The sequence below is a fragment of the Schistocerca gregaria genome, chromosome 3, assembly GCF_023897955.1.
Source record: "Schistocerca gregaria isolate iqSchGreg1 chromosome 3, iqSchGreg1.2, whole genome shotgun sequence".
Taxonomy (NCBI): domain Eukaryota; kingdom Metazoa; phylum Arthropoda; class Insecta; order Orthoptera; family Acrididae; genus Schistocerca; species Schistocerca gregaria.
Window position 1 is genome coordinate 369,270,834 of NC_064922.1, and position 26,335 is coordinate 369,297,168.

The following is a 26,335-nucleotide window of genomic DNA, read 5'->3' on the forward strand; positions in this document are numbered from 1 at the left end:
AGTAATCGAAACCTACATCAGGACTTTGTAGTAATAAGGCTCGTCCTCCTTATATGTATTGTATTGTATGTTAACCGGGGACCTAGAAACGACGGAGAGTCTCCGTCCCCGCCGCAGCCGCAGCGGTCCACAACCCCACGACGACTACCGCAGTACACTTCACCCCTCCCCCGCCCCACACCGAAGTACTCTTTCAGGGCCGTTGTGCGGTTCGGCCCCCGGTGGACACTCCCCCCCCCCCCCCCCCCCCCCCCAGGGAACGACTCACACCAGACGAGTGTAACCCCTATGTTTGCATGGTAGAGTAATGGTGGTATACGCGAACGTGGAGGACTTGTTTGCGCAGCAATCGTCGACACAGCGTAGCTCAGGCGGAATAAAGGGAACCGGCCCACATTCGCCGAGGCAGATGGAAAACCGCCTAAAAATCACCCACAGACTGGCCTGCTCACCGGGCCTCGACACAAGTCCGCCGGGCCGATTCGTGCCGGGGACCAGGCGCTCCTTCCCAATCCGGAAAGCCGTGCGTTAGACCGCTCGGCCAACCGCGCGAGCCTCCTCCTTGCTTACTTGCAGAAAATAAACAGCACAATGAGTGTAAACTTGTGCGTATGTTTGTTGTAAATAACGTGGAAAACAGTAATAATAGACAATGCAGTAGACAAGTTTACTTCCACATCTCCTTAAGCTGGCTTCTCCGACCCCACGTTCCCTACCCCAAATTGTTCAGAGGATTTTATGTGTCGTATTACATTTTTGCACGCTCTTAAGGAACACCTTCACGATGTTACAAAATTTCAAGCATGACGGAGACAGACAAATGTATCATTTTGAGATAAGAGTTCCTGGGTCCAAAATGAACAAGCCGAAAGTTACAAGTGAAAATCGTTTTTATACCTCTGACAGTGGAATACATATATCAGTACTGTTGTTGCTAAGACTGTAGAGGTTACATGGGCCACTTGTAACTTTCTACTCAATCATTACCCAACAAAGAACTCTTTACCTCAAATCGATATGTTTGCCCGTCTCCATCATTCCAAGTTCGTAACATCATCACTGAATCACACTGTATATACACTCCTGGAAATGGAAAAAAGAACACATTGACACCGGTGTGTCAGACCCACCATACTTGCTCCGGACACTGCGAGAGGGCTGTACAAGCAATGATCACACGCACGGCACAGCGGATACACCAGGAACCGCGGTGTTGGCCGTCGAATGGCGCTAGCTGCGCAGCATTTGTGCACCGCCGCCGTCAGTGTCAGCCAGTTTGCCGTGGCATACGGAGCTCCATCGCAGTCTTTAACACTGGTAGCATGCCGCGACAGCGTGGACGTGAACCGTATGTGCAGTTGACGGACTTTGAGCGAGGGCGTATAGTGGGCATCCGGGAGGCCGGGTGGACGTACCGCCGAATTGCTCAACACGTGGGGCGTGAGGTCTGCACAGTACATCGATGTTGTCGCCAGTGGTCGGCGGAAGGTGCACGTGCCCGTCGACCTGGGACCGGACCGCAGCGACGCACGGATGCGCGCCAAGACCGTAGGATCCTACGCAGTGCCGTAGGGGACCGCACCGCCTCTTCCCAGCAAATTAGGGACACTGTTGCTCCTGGAGTATCGGCGAGGACCATTCGCAACCGTCTCCATGAAGCTGGGCTACGGTCCCGCACGCCGTTAGGCCGTCTTCCGCTCACGTCCCAACATCGTGCAGCCCGCCTCCAGTGGTGTCGCGACAGGCGTGAATGGAGGGACGAATGGAGACGTGTCGTCTTCAGCGATGAGAGTCGCTTCTGCCTTGGTGCCAATGATGGTCGTATGCGTGTTTGGCGCCGTGCAGGTGAGCGCCACAATCAGGACTGAATACGACCGAGGCACACAGGGCCAACACCCGGCATCATGGTGTGGGGAGCGATCTCCTACACTGGCCGTACACCTCTGGTGATCGTCGAGGGGACACTGAATAGTGCATGGTACATCCAATCCGTCATCGAACCCATCGTTCTACCATTCCTAGACCGGCAAGGGAACTTGCTGTTCCAACAGGACAATGCACGTCTGCATGTATCCCGTGCCACCCAACGTGCTCTAGAAGGTGTAAGTCAACTAGCCTGGCCAGCAAGATCTCCGGATCTGTCCCCCATTGAGCATGTTTGGGACTGGATGAAGCGTCGTCTCACGCGGTCTGCACGTCCAGCACGAACGCTGGTCCATCTGAGGCGCCAGGTGGAAATGGCATGGCAAGCCGTTCCACAGGACTACATCCAGCATCTCTACGATCGTCTCCATGGGAGAATAGCAGCCTGCATTGCTGCGAAAGGTGGATATACACTGTACTAGTGCCGACATTGTGCATGCTCTGTTGCCTGTGTCTATGTGCCTGTGGTTCTGTCAGTGTGATCATGTGATGTATCTGACCCCAGGAATGTGTCAATAAAGTTTCGTCTTCCTGGGACAATGAATTCACGGTGTTCTTATTTCAATTTCCGGGAGTGTACATACATTTACATCCGCTGGTGCCTATTACTTTGACACGCCTGCTTAGTTGGGTGGTAACGTTCTCGCCTCCCATGCATGCGGGCCCGGGTTCTATTCCCGGCCGGGTTGGAGATTTTCTCCGCTCGGGGACTGGATGTTGCGTTGTCCTCCTCATAATTTCATCCTCATCACCGGCGCGCAAGCCGCCCAATATGGCGTCCAATGAAATAAGACTTGCACTTAGCGGCCGAACTTCCCCGAATAGGGACCTCCCGACCAACAATGCCATGCGCTCATTTCATTTCATTGCCGTAGCGTCGTCGGACAGCGTCTCCGGATGTCAGTTCCAATGTAAAACTTGATCTATTTAGTCCCCTTTACATCTAGGAGTGTGTAACAAGAATTGTGAAGAAACACCCTGAACATGTCATCGATTTCTTTAAGCTCCCCAGAATAGAGGATGCTTCAGCAGAGACGGGTCGCAGACGTGGAAATCCACATAGATAAGAGACTTAGACAAAGGAGAGATTAATATGGCCTGACATCTGGGAAAGAGCATCTCTCCAAACGGCCCACCTCGTCAGCAGTTCTTGCGCTGCTGTCGTGAGCATCTGTGTGAAGTCTGAGAAACTACTACACAAAATAGACAGTATACAGAAAGGAGAGGGCGGGTCCTTTGATTTGTATGAAGTCAAGCGTTGAGCTCGACGTCATAATGAAACCGAGTAAACGTGAAAGGATAACTGCTTACTGCTACAGCTGGAAGTGGAAGTTGTTACGAAACTGGAGTGATGAAACAGACTGAATGGAAACTTTTACAAAAGGAAATGCTAATGAAACGAGTTGTGATAAATCTTTAGTTAAATCAGCTTCAAATGACAACTAATCTACTGTAAACTCTCGATTATCCGCGAGCGGATTACCCGCTTTCTTTTACCAGGGAGTGCTCGCCGGTGAATGAAAATGTCACATTACGGCCCGAGTGTAGTAAACAATGTGCTAATCGAACACCTCAAGCGCTGGACTGTGGTGTTGCGGTGGATACTGTAGTCACTGGTTTCTGTCAACAATGTCTGAAAAGTGAAAAATATGTTGTGCTGACGATACAGTAGAAAATGGAAATAATTCACATACTCGAAGAAGGCAGTATTGATGCGCTGAATTTGGTACTGATTTACAATGTGGGTGAAACTACGATTCACGATATTCGGAAAAACAAAGACAAAATGCAAAATTGTTAAGGCTTTTCGTGGTCACTTGTTGACGAACTGCCTATTGGCTTCTGTCTCAGGTTCTTCGGCCGATGTTTGTTTGGTATTTTCTCTGACGTTTCGCCAGCGTGAGTGGCTGGCATTGTCAAAGCTTCACCCTCCTCTGCTGGTGGCAGACTGGAGTCGAGCTCGCGGCAGCAGGTTACATGTACCTGGCGCTCACTGGAAATGACCACGGAAAAACTCTTGGACGTTGGCGCGCCAGGAAAATATCTGCGGTCGCGACCTTGACTCCAGTCCACCACCAGCAATGGAGGGCGAATCTTCAACAATGACAGCCACTCATACTGGTGAAACGTTAGAAAAATCGTCAAACAAACGTCTGCCGAAGAACCCGAAACAGAAACCAACAGGCAGTTTACCAACGACAAAATAATTGAATTTGCTAGCAGTTCTGACTCATGTAAAGGTTTGTCAAAGCGGAAGGCTAAGACAATGCCTACATGTGCACAACCGGATAAAACCATGTTGGAATGGTTTAAGCAGAGAAGATCAGAGAGCACTCAAGTATCTCGCCCAATGTGTGCCAAACAGGGCCAGTTTTTCTCCAAAACGTAGGGATTGAAGGAGATTTTAGATTTTAGTGCATCTTCTGGATGGCTATCAAGATTTAAACAGCGCAATGGTATCCGGGAGACTGCCATCCAAGGAGAAAAGGTACGTGCAGATAATAAGGCCATTTCTCAACTTTTTTACGTGTCCGCCAACAAAGACTTTAGCTCTCGGGACAAAGTGTAGTGCGCCTGGTTATAGATCAAGTACGGAAAGGATAACTGTGTTGTGTTATGTTAATAGAACGGGATCACATAAAGCTAAGCTTGGTCTAAGAAGTAAATAAAAAAAACGCGCTGTTTCAGAGGAAACGAAATACGCAATTGACCTGTCCAATATTTTCACCATAAAGCGTCCTGGATGGACTGTACAATATTTCAAAGATGGTTCCATAACAGGCTATTTTCCTATGTTAGAAATATGGTTCGAATTGTTGTTGCCGCGCGGGATCAGCCGAGCGGTCTTAGGCGCTGCAGTCATGGACTGTGCGCTGGTCCCGGCGGAGGTTTGAGTCCTCCCTCGGGCATGAGTGTGTGTGTTTGTCCTTAGGATAATTTAGATACAGTAGTGTGTAAACTTAGGGACTGATAGGGACTGATGACCTTGGCAGTTAAGTCACTTAAGATTTCACACTTCGATTTTTTTTTTGTTTTTTGTTTTTTGGAGCCTTAATTTACCCAATGGATCAGGGATTTGCAGAGGAAATCTGCTACAAAAATTTACTAATGAGGAGAGCAGTCTTCAATCATTTTGGAAACTATTGACTGTGCTAGAGACAATTTATGAAGCGTCGAAGATTGGATTAAGGCAAAACAATCAACCATAGCCAAGTCATGGATGGAAAACCATTAATCCTAAAATTGATGAAATCAGCGATTCCGATGACGAAGAAGATTGCTCGTTAGCAACGTTAGCTGCTGTTTTGAAAAGTACTCTACGGTGTGAAACTGTTCACAAGGAAAATATTCCTGAATGGTTTGACATGAACCGCACTGAGCCAGATCACGAGATGTTGAGTAGCAGTGCTATTGTTCAGCAATTACAACGACAGTGACTAAGATGACAACATTCCTCTAATTCCAGAAACAACAGTAATCAGTCATGCACCAGCACTTCAATGGTACGAAACTTTACCGGACTGTCCGGCATAGCAAGAAGATGCTCCCCTTTCCGACAAGTTGTGTTGCTTAAAATTCTTAGTGCGATATGTAAAAGACAAGCTACCTCACTGAGACAGGAATCAATTCAAGACTATTTTATTTCAAAGTAGTGTAGGCTAATGTGAAATTAGCTTGCACTCTATTCCTTGTAAATATTTTATTCTCACACATAATACGATGAATACAGTAGAATTTACTACAAACCTTAGTTAAGTGATTTTAATCATAACATTGTAATAAATTTTTGCATTTGTTCAAATATAAAACGTTACCGTGTTCTTTAACTGTGGGTTATCCGCGGAATTCGATTGTCCGCGGTTTTCAAGTCTCCAATTACCGCAGATAATAGAGTGTGCACTGTAAATTGTTTTGCAAGTATTGTTTTTTTTTGTTGTTGGAGCAATTTTATAGTACTTCTTGATTTTTCTTTTCTGGGACTGTGAGCTGATAAATCAAATTCATTTTCAGTAGAAACAGATGTTACAGGTCTCTCTGCAGGAGCGCCAGTGTTGTATCAGTGCTGGAATTTTCAATCATGTGTCTAGCTTTAAAGTAACACATTTACTTGCGTATCTGGATGAACAGCCATTAATGGCGATTGAAAGCCGTCCAAAATTAATTCAAAATAAATTGGCGTACAGGGATAGCCGAAGCGGCTAAGGTTACCGCTTGCGATAAGCAGGAATCTGGGCTCGATTCCTAGTCCGACACAAATTTTCATATTCCGCCAACAGGTAGCATATCTGTACCTAACGTAGCTGATTCCAAGTATTCGCAGTTAGCGAATTTATTTCGAATTAACTTTAGGTGAAGACAGAAGGCGGCATTAAAAGTTAATTTATCCAAATGTTTTAAATTAGGCCCGGATCTATGAATTCAGTCTAACTTATTATGTAATAAGAATCATATTAGTGCTACAAATGATTACTGATAAGTTTCGCAAAAAAAAATGCCATGTTTTGTCCTGAATTTGAGATGTGTTTCAGCTTTTCCATTTGTAACTGTTGTTGCGGAATGTCTCGTTAGCATTATCTTCCGGCAGTAAGTAGGGCCTACAACAATAAATCGCAATCACTAATTTGACAAACCTGCATCTTCCTGCGGGAGCTGTTCGTGGCTGAACTTCTGGTTCCTTGCACGTGACACCATCAGGCAGTACGCTCAAATAAAATACTTTAACTTCGTATCTTTCCATACGAGAGTGAGAAGTGGCTTCCCTTTCAGCCTAAAAATCAATTTAGATTGTTAGCTGCATTTAGTACACAGCAGTTCATCACCTAAAATGAACCGAACGTAAAGTAGCCAGTGCGCAGACTTTTCACTGCATACCACCCAATTTTTTGCCGCAGATTACTAAGAAATCACAGTAACTATGATCAATATCGAAGAAATAGGCTCTTCACCATTGAATTGTGATATAAAACTATAATATACGAAAGAAATCAATTTCGTGCGCCAGTTAGTTTCCTCAGAGTCGAAAGAGAGGTAACACAAACAGGAAGAGAAAGCGCACATACGACGAAAAATTAGTTTTTAATCTTTTAAAGGAAAAACGAACTGCAGGAGTTGATGTAAGTTTTCTTTATTTACATTTAGTACTTTTTAAAGTTTAATTAGCCTTTATTGTTTACAGCAAGAAAATATGAAAATTCTGTCTTCTCGTGTACAGCTATCAGCCTCTTTGTGGGAACCCCTTTTTACTTTCCTGTGTGGCCTTCCCTCTTACTTCTGCTCATTACATATTTATAACTTTAACGGTACACCAAACAACTGTTTACTTGTACGTGAGCCCAGCAGCTAAATTGCGAAACTTAATAAAATAAACAAAACGTATCCGCTCACTTTTGGCTTCAAAGAAAGCTGTTCACTCGGTTGCAATATGGCAGGCTTCGCGCATGCGCACAACATTTTGCACATGGATTGTAACAGAGCTTCCATTCGGTATACACTACTTCTGTGACCACGAGTAGTGGACAAGGTGTGGTTGAGCAGACGATTCAGCGCACTCTGTTAACAAGGAGCTTTGCAGTTGATGTCCACTACGTGTTCCCATGTTGACCCAAAGGAACCGCTATTTACCATTGTAGTCGGCACGGGATCTTGTAGACTGGACCGTGGATCAATGGACAGTTGTCGCCTGGTCCGGTGAATCACATTTCTTGTTAACTGACTGATGTTCGTGGACATCACAAACGCAGGACAAGTGGGTGCAGTATTATGCTGTGGGAAACATTCACTTGGGCTTCCACATGGCCTGCAGTAGTAATCGGAAGCAATATGACAGCTGTGTGCTAATGATCGCATGGCCCACAGCTGTCATAGTGCTTAAGATTACTACCACAAGTGTTGTGGAAGCCCAAGTGAGAGCATTATCCTGGACCACTTCCATCTCTTCATGCTGAAGGTCTTCCCTGACAGCGTTGGCATTTTCCAGCAGGATAACCGTGTCACAAGGCTAGAATAGTTCTGCAGTGATTTGAGGAGCGCATGGTAGTGAACTCACGATCTCGGCCACCAAATTCGCCAGATCTAAATCCAATGTAACATGTAAGGGACTCTTATCGGGCGCCATTTCCGCTCCTACAAAAGAAAGTTTGTGAGTGAAAACTTGCCCCTAATTATTTAGCATAAATAAAACAGTGTTCACTTAATTAGCATGCAAAGATAGATAATACAAAGCCAGAACGCTTTAATATTTCGCCCAACACTGAACTGAACACACTTACGTGACAGTACAGTACATGAAGCATTTAACTGGCAACGAGATATATACAAATAATTTTGTCGAAGGAAGGGTGGTTAGGCTTTAACGTCCTGCCGACGACATCATTAAAGATGGAGCCAGAAGTTCGGGATAGAGAAAAAATGGGAAAGCTGCTGATTTAAGCACATTTAACAAAAAAGTGCCTCACGGTTGGGCAAGAAACGATGCATCCTGCCATACGTACAAAGTGTCGCTGTCATTGGTAACTACCGGAAGCAGACGAGTCACGACAAAACCACTAGTTTTCAACAACACATTTGACGACATTGCTTCACCAAAGAATGCGGGAAGTCTGTCCATTCACAACAGCAGGTTAAGCACCGCGAATAACAGTAGGTAAAATAAGGGAGAAAGAAAAGCCTTTCGAAAGTAGGCGACACACTGCATATATACCTTTTAGTTTTCCGTTACAATCGCCGTGGACTCTGGAATACCATTACTGGATGATATACAGCAAGCGAAAAACTGCATGATCTCCTTAATACTATACCAAGGGCTAAAAACTGCATTTCCAATTTAGTTAGCAGTCAATTACAATCGCCGTGGACGCTGGAATATTAGTACTGGATGATATACAGCTGGAAATGATTTACTTTTTCAGGTGATTTAAACATTCTGATGCACCACGCTGATGGTCATCTCAACCACTGAATCACACACACGTTGTAGGCAGCAAACAGCTTGGCAGTGGTGCTAGAGGAATTATATTAGGCCTTCCTGGGCTCTTTCGTTGTTACAAAATAAACCACGAACTTATTTGGGTATTCCCATCTATTTGGACAGGTTCCTCTTAGGCACGCCACTCATTCACTGTTCATAATTTTCGAGTTGTATGGTAGTCCGGTATTCTTCACTTGCCTGCTTTTTACGAAAAAATAGTATCTTCTAAAAGAAGACAAATGAATTCATTTTAATAACTGAATCATGAAACAATTAACATAAAGAGCTTTTGGTCTGTTGACCACTATATCGTTCGCCAAGTGCGGAAAATCGGCAGCCAAAATAACTGGGTATATCTTTGTAGATGACGTGGACAAGCAGCGAGATTGGAATCTTGAGGTTGATTGATTGGTAATGTGTGTCACTGTATTTACATTCTAACTTAGATTCATCACTGTAAAGATATCAACGTTCTTGGAAACGATATTAGGCACAAACTAAAACTATCAGCAGACAGTGGCTGCATTGCGTCACGAGAAACCAGACGCAACATTACTGTATCTTTGCGTATGAATATCTTTGACTACAGCACGCACCGGCAGAAAATTGATAGGATGCAATGGGAGCGGAGTGCAGTGCGCGAGTGAAGATTGTTGACAGAAGTAATGAAAAAAGTGATCCTATTTATTATTCTCACTCAACAGTTAGCTGTGAACCAGTGAAACAAGTCCATCGTTTTTTTCGTCAGTTTTAGTATTTTAATGTGGTGACTACTGATTTTTTTCATAACACTAAGTGGTAAACAGTAGCGGATGCAGCAACATGTGCGAGAATGAACACAACGCGGCTCCACTGTTGTTTGGTAAGTAAACATTAGTTGTTTAACTGACGATAAAAGTGTCACAAGTCAAGATATGAATGTGCAGAATTTCAGTACAGAAATCAGGGAACTTGACCTACAGAATGCTACTGTCAAAGCGGCAAGGAAACTGCCTAAATTGTAAAATATTCATTGAAACAAAATTAACGAGAAAGCGGGAATCTACTCTGCAGCTTTTCTTTTAACAATAGTACTACAGAAAGTCTTTCTTTTGTTGACATTTTATGAGACTGAAATCCAACAGCAGCCGTAAACTGCAAGATATAATGTTATGATTTGAAATTTAGAGAAAAAATGTTATTTGGGAGTTTCTATTCTTTTGAGAATGAGAATTGACGTGAATCGTTAATATTGTGCGCCGTGTAGTTTAGCTGCAGTTGGTAGGGCAGTGTGAGGTGAGATGTTTGCTTTTTGGTTTACATTTTTTAAAATACCCAACGAAATGCTGATTCCTGCTACCGTAGGCTATTTCCTGTGGTTTGTTCATTTATTAGTCTATATACTATTCAGCTCAACAGTATCGGAAATGCCAGATACATTACAGAAAAAGTATGTACATGTATGAAACATATACAAAGTAGGACAGAATTATGCAAGGTTAGGGCAGGAAGTCTCCTATGGCCTTATCAATGATACCGTAGATGTGTTCTATTATCTGATACGACCTAACAGTTCGTGCGGAGAACTGACCATCAACACAGACACACACTCGGCTATTTTGACCCACCAAAAACTTGCAAATGTTCGTACAAAGTCACAGATTTTTTTATACTCCAGATTGGAACAACTTATCAGTTGTCAATCGCAAAACCAAAGGGACAATTCCATAATTACATATAATGATTGCAAAATATGAATCTTCATGCTACAGATGTGTTACTTACTTTTCAATGTATCTCATAACAAAGATTGACAGACAACTGATTGTGGGATATACATATTTAGTTACAGTCTGTCTATAATTTTGGTTTTCTGGAGTAAGGAATATTTGCATTATCAACTTAAAATTTTTGGGTATGTGCTGTTTTTCTGTTTGATTAAGAAATCTCTGCAGAATGACAGCAGGAGCTTCAGCTGAAAGTCTTCAACCATACTACTATTTTGATTGGAATGTTTATTTTTCTTTTTTATCTGCAGATTTCGAGTTGCATGCTGATTACTGCATATCCAGCCTAGCACCCATCGCCTTCTAAACATGGGACATCAAGACGCAGGTTTGTCGGTGTTATTAGTGGCTGCCTAAAAATTTCTTCTTATAATTAATATTCATTGTGTAAAATTATGATCATAGAGTGACCATTATTTACGTTGGTTTTAGCAGTAGTAATTAATATTTGTGAATTTTGGCATTGTTGTGTTTTCTGGGTGATACTGTCTGCATGAGAGATTATTTCAATAAAAAAATTAAAGTAATAAAATCTACAAACGAAAAATGAGGAAAGGCAACTACTCACCTGCATGTGGATGATGATGGTACATACCTACACTTTAAAGCTTTAACTCTGTTTTATTGTAGTAGACCGATATGTGCAAGCAAGTCACCCGCAATCTCCCCTCCTCCTCCCTCCATGCCCCCCCCCCCCCCCATGTGCACACTCACATAAACATAAACACTTTTCCAAAATATGTAGCACAAAACTAAGTTAATGTGATTGCTTTCAAATTATTTAGGTGGATTACACAGTAAACAAATAAAAGTCTATATATCATATTTATATAAAATTTCAAACTTCTAATTTTAACTTCTTGCAGCTGCAGAGACACAAGGAAGAGAGCAAGAGTCATCTTGAAAATCATTGTTGTTTGTTTTTAATTGTCATGCATATGACACTGTTGTATTTTTTTCTTCTTTTGATCACTATGATGTATTTGTAGAAGTTCCAATAAACAGGAATTTCTGAAAAGTGTGTAGATACTACACACAATGAGAGTGAGAGTGTGATCGTGTATCAGAGAGATATTTTCCTTCATAAAGCTTCGTTGTTTCCCAGTGAACGACATGTATGTATTTTTGTAGCCTGTGTTCCATCATCATATTCAAGAACATTATGGATCATTTTCTGCTAATTAGGTAATCAATGTGTAAAGGCTTAAAGATAGTTGTCTATTAAACTATTCAGAGTCCACTTGGAATTTAAATTAACAAGTATCTATCCTGAAACTGTGCTGTATTCTTGCTGTGGGATTTCAATCAATTTTTTTTATAAAAACTACAGCACTAGGTGATGGGTGAAACTTCTTTTTTTACTTTACTGTGTTGTTCATCCAAAGTAAAGTTTCATATTCTCACCAATATAGTGGATTAACGAAAAGATAATGGAACTGCAATGAAATAATAATGTGATCTGTTATGTCTCAAAACCATTTTCCTGTGGTGTAGTCATTTAAATGCTGTCTTGAAGAAATGTACAGGGGAGGTGATTCATCAGATCTGGAAACTAGTATTATTTCATTTGTGTTTTAGCCAGTAATGTTGCTTGACTGCTTTTGTATTTTACAGTACTGGGTGCCCTTAGTTAAGGAAAGGAAGTAAAGGACCTCCCTCTCCCCGCAATTTTGTGTGCCAGTATAACTGCAGGGGCTTCCCAAGGTACACAGGGAAGCCATTCCTCTAAGATACATAGTTAGTAATCGTGACACATCCATCTACCAATTATTAAAATACCAGAAGTAGATTCTTGACCAATATACAGGAACAACCCATTCAAAACTCTTGGATTTGTGCATCATCCTGATCATTTGTGGCTTGGGATATGGATATTATGTTGAGTATTGTCTCACTCGTCAAGGGACATTGATTTTTGAAACCCTTAGATATAATTGGTGAAAAGTGAAGTCCTTGTGCATTTTCTCACATCAATCTATTTCCATTCTGATAGAAAATATTTTGAACAAATTGTTGTGGTAGTACATTACCTCTTGTTATAGTGAAGCTACAAGCAGAACAAGAATTGCAAAGGCAAATATTGAACTTCACAGTAAGTGCTGGCAGCCAAAACAGTTGCAGGATAAAGATTTATTAAAATTTGTGACCACGGTGGGGTATAACTAAATATACCTTCATCAGACGTAAAGTACACCTGAACAGGAAGACACCTTCATTAGCAAAAACTTAGCAGCAGAACTGAGGAAGAAAAAATCACATCCTGCAATGAAGATCCGTAAAACAGTTGTGCCAAAGGCGTCGTCAGTAGTAAAAACATCATCTCTGTTTATACAACATAATTATGGACAGAGGGTCGACGTGAATACAGCTTAGCATCAGTACTTTGCCTACTTGTGCCTGTAATACTCTCGTAATTTTACTGTTACTTAAGCTATAGCGTTTTTTCTTTCTCAATTCCGATGCTAAGTTTTTGCTAATGAAGATGTCTTCCTGTTCAGGTGTATATTACTTCTGATGAAGGTATATTTAGGTATACCGTAGCTGTGGTCAATATTTTTAATAAATCTTTATCCTGCAACTGTTTTGGCTGTCATCATTTACAGTGAAGAATTTCAACAGTTGCTGTTTGAGCCATGTTTAAAATCATGAAATATTGAACTTGCTGATACCAGCCATTATGTCAATGAAATAACAGACATAAACAGCTCATGAGAATCCGACGTGAGAAAAGTGTACGCCATAACAAGGATTACAGTTAGTCTTATGACATGTTATTCTTTGACTTTACCTACTTACAACCAAACGGCCAACTTTCTACCTAGCCTTGACCTCTGTTACTAATCAGTGTGTCACATTTGTTGGCTTCACTAACTGACAAACAAACTCTCTCATTCAATCATTGTAGTAGTAGTTTTATTTAAATTGAGCTATGGACCACTTTAACCAGGATATTGGGCATGCCATGACATTAAAATTTAAGAATAACAAAAATTATACTTAATATATATATATATATATATATATACAGCCATTTAATACTTTCATTTCTAGTCTGACAAGTAAGTGGTTTGTAGTCATTCATAGCTTTACAGCAGGTGTCATCACAATGTGTTTTCCTGAAGTAATTTAGAGAAGCCACAGAACTACCAGTACTTACAGCCCAAAAAATAATTTAGAATCAGTATCTTCAGTCATGTGGGATATTTATTTTTATTGTTTGCAAACTTTAGTTAGTGGTCAATGTATTTGCAGTGGTGGCGGACAAATGTTGGAGCCACTGTCATGTATACAAGACCAGTCTGTTAAAAAAAAAAAACAAAACACAATCTCATTAATGTAATTCCATCGTGTAGGAAATAATAAAATAATAGAAAAAATTGTTCCATAAAAATTATTCCAAGAAAAAAAATTTTATAAATTTACAGCTGTTGATATCTGTTTGTCCTAAATGTACAATACTGTTTTCTAATATATTCTATCAAAGAAGTTATTTAATAATGTAAAAAGCTAGTGTGACATGGAATTCTCAGTACTGATAATTACAAACAATGTATATACATTATTTCATAAGGCAACAAACATTACACATCCTACTAGCAGACTTCAGGATCATTACGACAATTTTCAGTTTGCATTTTTGATTCCGCAACTTCCCATTTGTTTTTCTGAAAAATTGAATCAACATTCCTCTATAATGAGTGAGATGTTGAGTACACAAACAGGTTAAGATGTTAATATTATCCATTTCAGATCTTCGGTATAAAGGTTTTCCAGAAAAAAAATGGAAAAAGTATACATTATAGTGCAAAAAAGTCTTATGAAATATTTTTTAATACCAAACATATACTGTGGTATTTAAGTAATCCTTCACTGTATGGAAATGATTAATTACCAGATAACCTTTTGAGTATTCCTTTCAGAGTCGACCTCCCTGCCGCATATCGGTACCTATATTCCAAAATATAATATAGAATCAAAATTTTTTATGCATATATATTGTTTGTTCCCATTGTTTTCTAACTTGTTGGTGATATATTTGCAATGAAATTGAAGCAGCTTTGGGAATTTCATCAAGGACTACCAGTGAAAACCTCTCTGCCAATATGAAGGCATGCTGACTTCACCAGATCATATGAGAGTATGTTGGAGATTGAAGGGTGGAGCTTTTGCTTCAAAATTTATAGAAGAAATGAAAACCAAGCTACAGTCAGTCAATAGATTTGGATTTACAAAATATATTTTTTTTGCTATTTTAGTTTGCAACATGAAATCATTATGGTTTCATTAAAACATACCTATCATGACTCACTCTAATCTATTCCTACATGACATCACATGTCACATCATCATATGTCATGAGTACGAGCTGATGTCCAGTATGATAGGTTCAGTTGACATGTACTAAGTCCAAACCAACATGTTTCTGTGAATGAGTGGGTGACAAATTTGTGGTATTGTCTCAGGGAATGGGCAAATTTCATGGTTTCTTAAAACACTCAAACACTGTCCATATGGACATTAAACTCCCAATTTTATTGGAGAAAAGGGTGCCTTTCCCTGATGTATTAATTAAGAGATGGGAGGGCAGAAGCATTTGTCACAAAATGCATAGAAAATCTATGCACACACACTTCTGATTGGAGTAATTGAGGCTACCTTCATTCGTTTGGAAGAAAAGCTACTAAAACATTGCTCCGTAGAACATGCATAGTATCAGACAAAGGAGAGCTTTGATGGAGAACTAACTGGTATGAGTGGTGTTCCATGGGAGTGGATACTTTCATCAAGAAATTGAGTAGATGTATCGGGTGAAATTATCAAAGCCCTAAAACAGGAAGAACTTGTCTGTCCTGTTTTCTACCAATCTCCAGAAAAATTGGTCCCCTATAGAAAAACAGCATCCTGTCATTTTCATTTCTACCAACAAAGATTAAAGGACTGCTTTGTAATCTTAAAAATTATCTTGACCTTTGTGAACTGAATTGGAAATGATATCCTTCATCAAATTTTGTCAAATATGTGAGGCACTTACCCTCAGTAGGTGTCATAATGGAGAAAGAAGACTGCAAAAGTTGTTAAGATTTCAACAAGGTGCAGAGATTGGCAACTTGCACTAAATGTTCAGAAATGTAAAATTTTGCACTTCACAAAATGGAAAAAAAGTATCCTATGACTATAATATCAGTGAACCACTGTTGAAAACAGCCAGCTCACACAAATACCTGAGTTTTAACACTTTGTATGGATATGAAATGGAATGGTGACATAGGTTCAGTTGTGGATAAAGCAGGTGGCAAACTTCAGTTTATTGGCACAATATTGAGCAAATGCAATAACTCTACAAAGGAGATAGCTTACAGATCACTTGTGTGACCAGTTCTAGAATATTGCTCATGTGTATGGGACCCATACCAGATAGGACTATCAGGGGATATTGAACATATGCAAGAAGGGCAGCATGATGGGTCACAGGTTTGTTTAGTATGGGGTAGAGTATCACAGGTATAGTGAAGGAGCAGAACTGCAAGACTCTTGAAGATAGATGAAAACTATTCCAATAAAGTCTATTAACAAAGTTTCAAGAACAGGCTTTTAATGAAGACTCTAGAAATGTACTACAACGCCTTACACATCGCTCTCATAGGAACTGTGAGGATAACATTGGAATAATTACTGCACACACAGTGAATGGAACAGGAAGAAAACCTCTTGACTCATACAATGAGATGTACCCTCTGCCATGCACCTCACAATGGTTTGCAGAGTATAGATGTATATGTGAGCAGTTGTGCCAGTTCAGTTTTTTCTCAAAGACTGGCATATTTGTACTTGAAGGAAATAGAAAAGTGCTTGGAGAATGCTGTCTCTCAGCACTCATTTATTCAGTGCAGATTTTTCAGATAGTCACCATCAGTGGAAATTTATCATGTACGTGTACTGTTTTCTATGTACACTGAGATGACACAAGTCATAGCGATGTGCGCACACACACAAGGTATAAAAGGGCAGTGCATTGGCAGAGCTGTCATTTGTACTCAGGTGAGTTGTGTGAAAAGGTTTCTGAAGTGACTATCACCACACAACAGGAATTAATATACTTTGAACAAGGGATGGTGGTTGGAGTCAGATGCATGGGACATTCCATTTTGCAAATTGTTAGAGAATTTTAATATTCTGAGAACCAGAGTATCAAGAGTGCGCCAATAAACCAAATTTCAGACATTACCTCACACCATGGACAGTACAGTGTCAACAGCCTTCACTTAATGACCAAGAGAAATGGTGTTTGCATGAAATAACCACAGAAATTGATGTGGGAAACGTGATGAACATATCCCTTACCCGTTCAGCTGAATTTGCCATTAATGGGGCATGGCAGCAGATGACTGAGGTGAGTGCCTTTGCTTACATCATGATATCAGCTGTAACACCTCTCCTGGGGTCGTGTCCATTTTGGTTTGACCCTAGATGACTGGAAAATAATGGTCTGGTCAGATGAGTCACAATTTTAGTTCATAAGAATTGATAGTAGGTTTCGAGTGTGACATAGCCGCAGACTCCCATGAAGCCCTTTACCCAAGTTGTCTACTAGGCACTGTGCAAGCTTGTGGTGGCTTCATAATGGTGTGGGCTGTTTTTACGTAGAATGGACTGGGTTCTTTGGTCCAACTGGACCAAACATTGAGTGCAGTTAGTTATTTTCAGCCATTCATGGACTTCATGTTCCCAAGCTATGATGGAATTTTCATGGATGGACTGCAGTATTTCACTAGGCCACATATGTTTGTGATTGGTTTGAAAAACATACTGGACAACTTGAGTGAATGATTTAGCCACCGAGATCACTCAACATGAATCCCATAAAACATTTATGGGATGTAATCGAGAGGTTAGTTCGTGCACTGGCAACAGTTTTGCAGTTAAGGATGGCTGTAGAGGCAGCATGGCTCAATATTTATGAAAGGGCCTTCCAGCGACTTGTTGAGTTCACCTCAAGTTGCTGCTTTATTCCGGGCAGGAGGAGGTCCGACACGATATTAGGAGGTATCCCATGACTTTTTCTCACCTCAGTGCATTTGTCTACTGTCACAACTGATGGACACGGATTAAAACAAGTATTTACTGATTACTGATTGATGGATTACAAGTTCTTACATCTGTGCTGTGAGACGTATTGCAAGAAAAATAAATATATATGCTCACTGTGCAGCTGATCTGATCTTATTCGCCATTTTTGAGAACTGCTGCAAGTAAAAACATTCCTGTTTACTGCCATTACAACATGCTCTTGTATTGCTTGGTATTGTGGATGACGAGGTATCGGGCATTTTCCTGATCAGTCAGAAATTAAATTTCTCAAAGCACCACATGGTGCTTTCACGTTCATTTTCCAACCCAGTTTCTGATCTTTCGTTATTTACTTTTTTCAGTTTTTTTACAGAAATTCGTTCAGAGCAAACTGAATTTCTCTTGGGCTCAGCAAGAACAGCTGAATATTGTGCAATATTGCCCTTACATGGTACAATACATTGAGGGAACATCAATATTTTTAAAGCTCTGCATTCTTCACAAATATGCAGGTTGTATCTAAAAGAATCATCTGATTTGACACATCTATATTTCTGAAGCTAATAAAAATATGCAATGAATTTTATTTTCTTATGAACGGGTAACTCAAAAAGTGCTTTTTTTGCCCCATGGGAGTTCAGTAAGCCCACCCTTGAGATGCACGGCATATCTCAGTATGGTATTCAGATTGTTACCACACTGCAGTGGGCATATCTTGAGTTACAGCTTCCACAGCTGCTGTCATGCGATGTCTCAATTCATTCTTTGTTGTTGATAACTGAGGCACGTAAACAGAGTCTTTTATAAACCACCACAAGAAATAACCACATACAGTCATGTCCGATGACTTTGGAGGCCAGTAATGTAAGGCAGACTCATTTGGTCCAGTGTGAGATTCATCATTCAGCAATCCTTTGACTTAAAAATTCTTGCACTTCCAAATGTCAGTGCCCCAGCCTGTTGTTATATGATGTTAGAATCGGTCTCCAACTGTGAAAAAAGAAAGCTCTCAAGCATATCGAGATATGTGCTTCCTGTAACAGTGTTCTTGGTAAAGAGTAATGGACCTTACACCTTTTACCATGAAACTGCACAGAACATATTAAATTTTGGAGAGTCCCACTCATATTGTACAACTTAATGTGATTTTCATACCCCATAGTCTCACATTATGATGGTTCATCTTGCCATTTAAATGGAATGTTACCTTGTCCCTGAACTGAAAGTGTGGAAGAAAACTGTCATCCTCCATCTTGCCAAGAATGAAATTACAGAACTCCACACATTGTTGTTTGTTACCTTCACAAAGAGCTTGCAGTAACTGAATTTTGTATGATTTCATGTGTAACTGTTGATGGAACAAACACCAGATGGACATCGGGGGTATGTTGAGCTGTCAAACTGCATGCTGAATGGATTTCTGTGGACTCCTGGTGAAACTAGGCAGATGCATTCGATGTCTGCGTCAGACAGTCAGGGGCGCCCCGGGGATTTGCCTTTGCATAAATAACCTATTTCTCAGAATTGTTCGTGCCAATATCTAATGCTCTGTGCTCTAAGAGGATCCACACCAAACGTAGTACAAAAGTCACACTGAACAGTTATTACTGACTTGAAATGCGACAAATGTAGAGAACAGAATGCTCTCTGTTGTCCTGACACTATTTTTACTAGAACTGAAGTGGGCTCACACTGCTGCTACCTAGCGACAACCTGTAAAACTTGAGAGTTTGCTCATTCCAACAATATGTTTTTCATGCACATATCTCAGATGACATAATAGTTATGATTTTTTTTAATTTGATGATTCTTTGTGATACACTCTGTGTTTTGCACACTGTCAATACCAATCCTAGATGATCGAAGTTATTGCACAGTTCTCTGTATTGTGCAATAAATATTGAGGTGTTAGGGCGCTGCAGTTTGCACAGGTCTGCAAGACAACATAAAATTCAGAATGGCTTGTTATTTGCAGGTACTAAACACATTGTCGGAAGGACCTAGGGCAATTTGTATCTGATAGGGCTAATAAATGCACGTTAATTACAGTGTGTGTTGTACACGTCAGGATTATCATATTTGTAATCTGAATGTACAGGGGCCATGATGATAGTACCACGCACATGGTACGTCAAAGTACAGTAACGTTCATACAACCCATATCCTATTACTTATAATGTAATAGAAGCCCTAACTACAAAAGATGTACCACACTTATGATGTCATTATAGGATTATATTTGGTACTTGTGTAAAATTGTTTACAACATGCATGGTACTCCAACATTCTGCTTTGATACACCACTTAAGTGGCATTGATGAGACAATTACTGTAGGATCAAATAATGAATATAATGTTCTTGATATGTATTATGACACACACTGAACAAGTTTTGAAAGTAACCTTGCAGTAACATTATGTCACCAGTTAACAGTATTAACAGGAAAAGCAAATGAAGAAACTTTTCTAAAGCTCGAAAACAATCTGAAAAAAGATTGCCATAAATAACTCTCCTCTACTGCACGAGATAATTTAGGTTCTAACGCTTTTTTAGCAGATAGCTTACATTTTTTAGAGACATTTTCTGAAACAAGTTTGACAAAATTCAACTTTATCCAAGATCACCAACTTTTTTGTCATAAACTCCCTAAATATAAATGTTCAATAATAAAATTTTGTTAAACATAAATAATATGCTGAGTTACTAGTGTGTTGAATATATTCAAAGTGATATTTCTCTAGAGATACCTATATGTGCTGTTATCAAGCAACTTAAGGGAAAGGGAAACTAAATGGTAGTACAGAATTACTGCCCATCTCATTACTGTCAGTATTTTCAAAAATTGCTGAGAAGATAATGTATATACACCCAGTACAGGGAAACATATTTAGCAGCAAACAGTTTGGACCTTGAAAAGGATTGTCAACTGAACAAGCTACATTTATCTTGATGTGTGATATAATCAGTAAAGTAGAAATTACTATCATTACAAATATTTTTCAACTGAGTTAAGGTTTTGATTGTGTAAAATGTGATGGTCTAATGCAATAGTTAAAATATTACAGTATTCTAGGCACAGCAAGTACATCATTTTTATCTTATCTCAATGACAGAAATCAATATATCACTTCCATGAAAATCCTTTAATGAAGGCACTCAGAATTAGAAGCAGTCAACCATGGTGCATCAAAGTTTTCGATTTTGGGTCTTCTGTTGTTACTGATATATGTAAATGATCTTCCATTCACTGATCCAGAAGATACAAATTGTGTACTTTTTGCATGTGATTAAAGTATAGGAAAAAAAGTAGTGCAAGCCCCTTACTGGAAAGACAACTAATGAAATATTTAGAAACATCAACAGGTGGCTCAAGGCAAATGGATCACAATCAGATTTTGACAACACTCGGCACATAACAATTCAGTACTTCTCACACAGCTCTAAAAGCTATAAAAATAAGTTTCTGACGCAGTGTAATACAGTAAGTAGAAACAGTCAAGTTTTGGGAACTACAAATAGACCACAACCTCAATTGGAAAACCCTCTGCAAGAGTTGTAGACTCATTTTCTGGAGAAATTCAAGTTACAAGAATAGTATTTTCAGAATGCAGAAGGATGTTATAAGCATTTTATTTGGTGCTAATTCAAGAACATCATCCAGAAATCTCTTCCTTTTTCACAATAGGTATATTCATTAATGGCATTCATCATTACCAATATTTCTCTTTTCACAAAATATAGCGAAAAGCATGAACGTAATTCGTGGACCAAAAACAACCCCTACAAAAATCACAATTGGTAAACATTAGTACAGAAAAGACTTGGATACATAGGTACACATGCGTTAAACTGCCTGTCAGAATACCTTAAATTCCATACAGACAGTGCAATGGAGTTTGAGACTGTATATAAGAACTTTCTAGTGGACAACTCATCTACTCCATAGAAGAGTACCTTCACAGAAACTCCTGAATTTTATTTTTCAAGTTAACATATAATTGATATTAGCATTGTAGTGTCATTTCACTGTTTTGTACTTTGACTTCTTCCCACACCCCAGCCACACTCTCTGTGGATTGATGGAATATGACTAATGTAATGTATAAAAATAAAATTATACAATTTTGTGCTAATCTGTATACTAATTGTAGAATCACTCCATAAATAAAGTAAAAAAATGACAAAGTTATTACCATTCAGAAAAACATTCATGTCTCACTAACAGTTCATTCAGAATGGTTTCTCTCACTCCCTAGCCAAACTGAGCTCCTGCACCGTCTGTCCTGATTATGGTAATGATGCAAAACCAGGATTCAAATTCCCTGCTTAGTAATTGACATTTAAGTTTTTTGTGATGTCACTTACTTACATCAGATGGTTGCCATAATAATCCATCCAGGAAAGCAATTGCAAACTCTCCCTCCCCACTCCCCCAGCATACTTCTAAGAGTGACATAGTGTAGTGCTCCTCAGTGATCAAAACCTACCTATTTGCTCCCAAAAATAAATGGTTCAGTTGTGATTCTGCTTAGAGTTTGAGTGGGCCAGAAATGTTCAACGCAGAAAATGCTTTGCAGAGAGAGAGGGGGGGGGGGGGGGTATTAAAATTTGCCTTGATACAGGTACTTATATAAGAGTGTCTTCTATTCAGATGTGTATATTGGGTGATAGTAAGCTGTTTTGTGAAATTTTGTGTGAAGCTATCTGGATGTACAGAAATACTGCATGAATGAGACTGCACATCAAGATGACATGGATCAATGTGAGTCTTCAGATTGATTTGCCCTGGAATCTAACGTGATACTCACTGAAGGTGTTTATTCTGCATTGTAATTATTCATAGGCCCAGTTGAAAACTGTACAGATTGAATGTATTTGTCCAGATTTGTAGTTCTGAGTCTGTACTGTAACAATAAGCGTTTCCCAAGGGTTCAACAACTAAAAGATATGTTCAAGGTTGTATCCACTTCCAGTGTCCTTCAGTAGCTCTTTAATATTAACTATTTTAGCTCGAGAGCAGTATTGCACCAGTGTGTTAAAACTACTCAACTTTGCATCCTATGTATTCACCACCATTGTTTTGCTGGAATAAGGAAAAAAATATCAAATCCACTGAGTTTCTCGGAATCTGCTTGTCAGAGTTGCGTATTAGGTTGATGGTACCATGTTGACAGAAATGAGCCCGTGGTTTATGCAGCTATAGCTTTGATTCATCATATGCCATGATACTATTGGTGGTGGCTGTACTTGGTAAGGTACTGGTACTATTGACAACAGTCCAGTTCCCTTGTTATTTTTCGCTTGGTTGGACTCAGTATTATGTGCTGTTTACTTACGAAATATTCGAGTCCTGTTTTTTCGCCATTGACATCATTCTTTGAAGCTATTAAAGATGTGTAGATTGCAAAATGATCTGAACTAGCGCTCCGGAGACTACATCAGGAATCTGTTTACAATTACCCCTGCTGGCTTACTTGCAAGCCCTTAAGCCTATTAAAGCGTGGAGACAAAACTATGAAGTGAAACGAAAGGAAATCACAGAGCCTTAAATAAATTTTACTTCTCGATCATTTCAATTTGATATCAGAAACATATTAGTTACTTGTGTTGGTTGACGGTATGGTTAGCCGGCCGGAGTGGCCGAGCGGTTCTAGGCCATTCAATCTGGAACCGCGCGACCGCTGCGGTCACAGGTTCGAATCTTGCCTCGGGCATGGATGTGTGTGATGTCCTTAGGTAGTTCTAAGTTCTAGTGGACTGAAGACCTGAGCTGTTAAGTCCCATAGTGTTCAGAGCCATTTGAACCATTTGACGGTATGATTAATTGTATGTAAATTAATCTGTTCTTCTAAAATAAATAAGTATATAAAAATCAGAAACAGAGAACAAATTGACATAATAGGTTTTCCAGGCATCGTACTGCGTCATAATGTAATAACCTATACTGGAGAAACCAACGTTTCGGCTACGGTTGCAGTGGCCTTCTTCTGAGTTGTTGATGTAACTGTGGCCGAAAGGTTGGTTTCTCCGGTATAGTTTTTTAGTTTTTTTTACATTATGACGTGGCACTGTACTCAGAAAACTTTTGTGTCTACATGTAAATATATGCAGATTTGTAGAGAAAAAGGGATTTTTACTTTAAAATAATAAAGTTAACATTACTGCCGTTATTGCTTAGTTTTCTCAAACAAGCTTAACCAAAGTTAGTCGTACTAATGAAAATGGACGAAATGAAAGTTAAAAATTAATAGGGGCAGTCGATTGAATCAAATATGTGTTCAAAGCTTCTCACAGCTGGATTCACAGCTCTTTTACAGAATTAGCTAAATTAATCATTCTCTTACAGAGGAGAATGCACTTACGACATCGACAGATTTTCATTGCGTGCTGCTGTTGGTATTCGTCAGCGCGAAGAATGATATGAAGTAAACGCGACGAGTAATGTGTCAAAAGTAGATATCTAGTGAGATTATCGTTCCTAATATCCTTTGCAAAAAAGTCAGCTGGTATTCTGTTACACACTCAGAAATTTACGCTAAGCTCTTAGGTTCTCCTACCTAACCACTTCAGAATTCGTGACATGTCGGAAAAAATGCAATGTATTTGTGACAGCCAAGACTATAAATATGATTGCTGATCGTTTCACTTGCAGAAATTTACCCTGTGCTGTTAGGTCCAAAACTAAATGCAACCTTTGAAATCGTGATATGTCCGGAAAGAATAAGGCCAAATATTTGTGATAAAAAAATTATAAGATTGAGCGATTCTCATTGGCTACCGTATAGCATCACTTGATTGGCCGCGACCAATGATAGCGAATTTCCACGCAACGAAAATCCGCCTACACCCTAAGTGCGCTTCATTTAAGAATGCAGCAGTGAGCGAGCTGAAAGCAAAAAGCTCGTCGGCTGTAAGTGACAGTGGGATACTGTTTAAAAATGGTAGCTGAATTCTGAGGTCGGGCTTCGTCTGAAAGAACACTCCTCGTGATATGATTTTTGCAGAATAAGCTAGAGATTTTAATGAAATGCAACCAGCATGAAAGCAGGGAAGATCGCATCAGCATTAACCACATTTACCACCGATTGAGATTTGTCTTGTTTGTGCAACGTCGATGAAATTTCGTCAGCCTGGTATGTTGAACCTTCACTGTTGTTTACCCATCACCTTTTCTTGTCGTTTCCCCAATTCGTTCCTGAAGCCTTGCATGCAGTATCTTTTCATCTGTAGCTAAGGAAAAAGTTTGTTTTTCTGTCTCATACGAGTCGAAAGATCTTCATACCCTTAGATGTATTTGATAGCGCTTATAGGAAGAACATCATTTCTGTGGTACACTCGCCCAAAGATGATGTGCGGTATTTCAACTGACGGACTCGTGTCCTCGAAGTGAATTTTCTGTGCGGAAGCGCCTATCGCCAGCGACGGTGCTGTAGTTAAGTATAATGAAGAGTAATATAAACGGGCGAGGGATCAGCGAATACCGTCCTTGAATGTCAGGGTTTCGCAGTCACAGCAGCGTCGCTTCGTTCCGCAATAGCACGTCGGCTGTTTGAAAACATGGCCAAGCAACTTTGTGAATCAAAAAACGGTACCTGAATCGTCGCTTCCTTCTAGTATCTTTTGACACTTCAGTATCCCCTGCGATTCTTTAAGAATACTGAACTTCGCTATGAGCTACTTTCCCAACACACCTTATTAATATACTGAATCTTCATGTGAAATGGTGTGTACTTGTCGTCATCGCCATCATCAGCCAGTTGGAGCACTTAGCGATGTGGCCTCATTGAGTCGGCGTGCCACCTAGGATACCCGCAGGTTCTTCCAGTTCTGCCTATCTAGAGCTTTCTGTTGCCAATTCAGTCCTGCTGTCTTAAGCTTCTGTCTCATCTGTACGGTAGTTTTCCCCGTAGTCTTCTTTGGTAAACTAGACTCCCTTCTAGTACTTGACCATATGCTATCTTTTCTTCGAGCGACATGACTAGCCCACAGCCATTTCAAGGCATTCGTTCTTTCCACTAAATCACTTACCTTTGTTGTCCGTGAGATGTCAACTACTTTCTTTCTGTCTTTCTTAGTGTAGTCTATCATTGATATTTCCAGTTCTCCTTGGGTAACGATTAGTTTCCTAACACTTGGTCAAAAATTGTCAGTCGTCATCTTAGACATCAAAACTGAAGATTATCCTTCGCAATCTTGTCAGTCTAATTAAATACGCCGAAATACTTTTGGTTTTACGTATTCTTTCATATTTACAAGTTGACATAGATAAACATTCTGTGACCCTTTGCAGCTGCGTACTTCCAACAGATACATTTCCCTCCATTATCCATTCATTTATCGTGATCTTGGTTTTATCATAAGTCACTTTTTGACCAATTTCAGAGGGGACTGAAGCAAGTTCGGTAACCAATATTTGAAGTTCTACTATACTGTGCATGTAAAACAATATCATCAGCAAACCTCAGATTATTTAATCTCTTTCCCAGAATTTTGATTTCATTTGTTTTCCAATCCAATTTAGACATTGTTTTTTCGAGAACTGCTGAAAATAGTTTCGGAGATGTAGAATCGCCTTGTTTTATACTGTTTTCAATGGGAAATTCGTTGGTT

The 26,335-nt window shown here is 39.9% G+C and overlaps 1 protein-coding gene across 4 annotated transcripts in view; it reads left to right on the forward strand.

The window, feature by feature from the left end:
• The window catches only part of LOC126354265 (glycoprotein-N-acetylgalactosamine 3-beta-galactosyltransferase 1-like), a 339,265-nt gene that overhangs the window by 162,167 nt on the left and 150,763 nt on the right, over positions 1-26,335 (forward strand). For 2 of the 4 annotated variants that reach the window (XM_050003793.1, XM_050003796.1), the window contains exon 2: positions 10,908-10,984. In XM_050003793.1, coding sequence (XP_049859750.1) covers positions 10,966-10,984 — 19 coding nt within the window. In that variant the 5' untranslated portion in view covers positions 10,908-10,965. Of the gene's footprint in view, positions 1-9,317; positions 9,753-10,907; positions 10,985-26,335 lie in introns of those variants that run through there. The other 2 variants (XM_050003792.1, XM_050003795.1) reach the window with 2 other exon arrangements.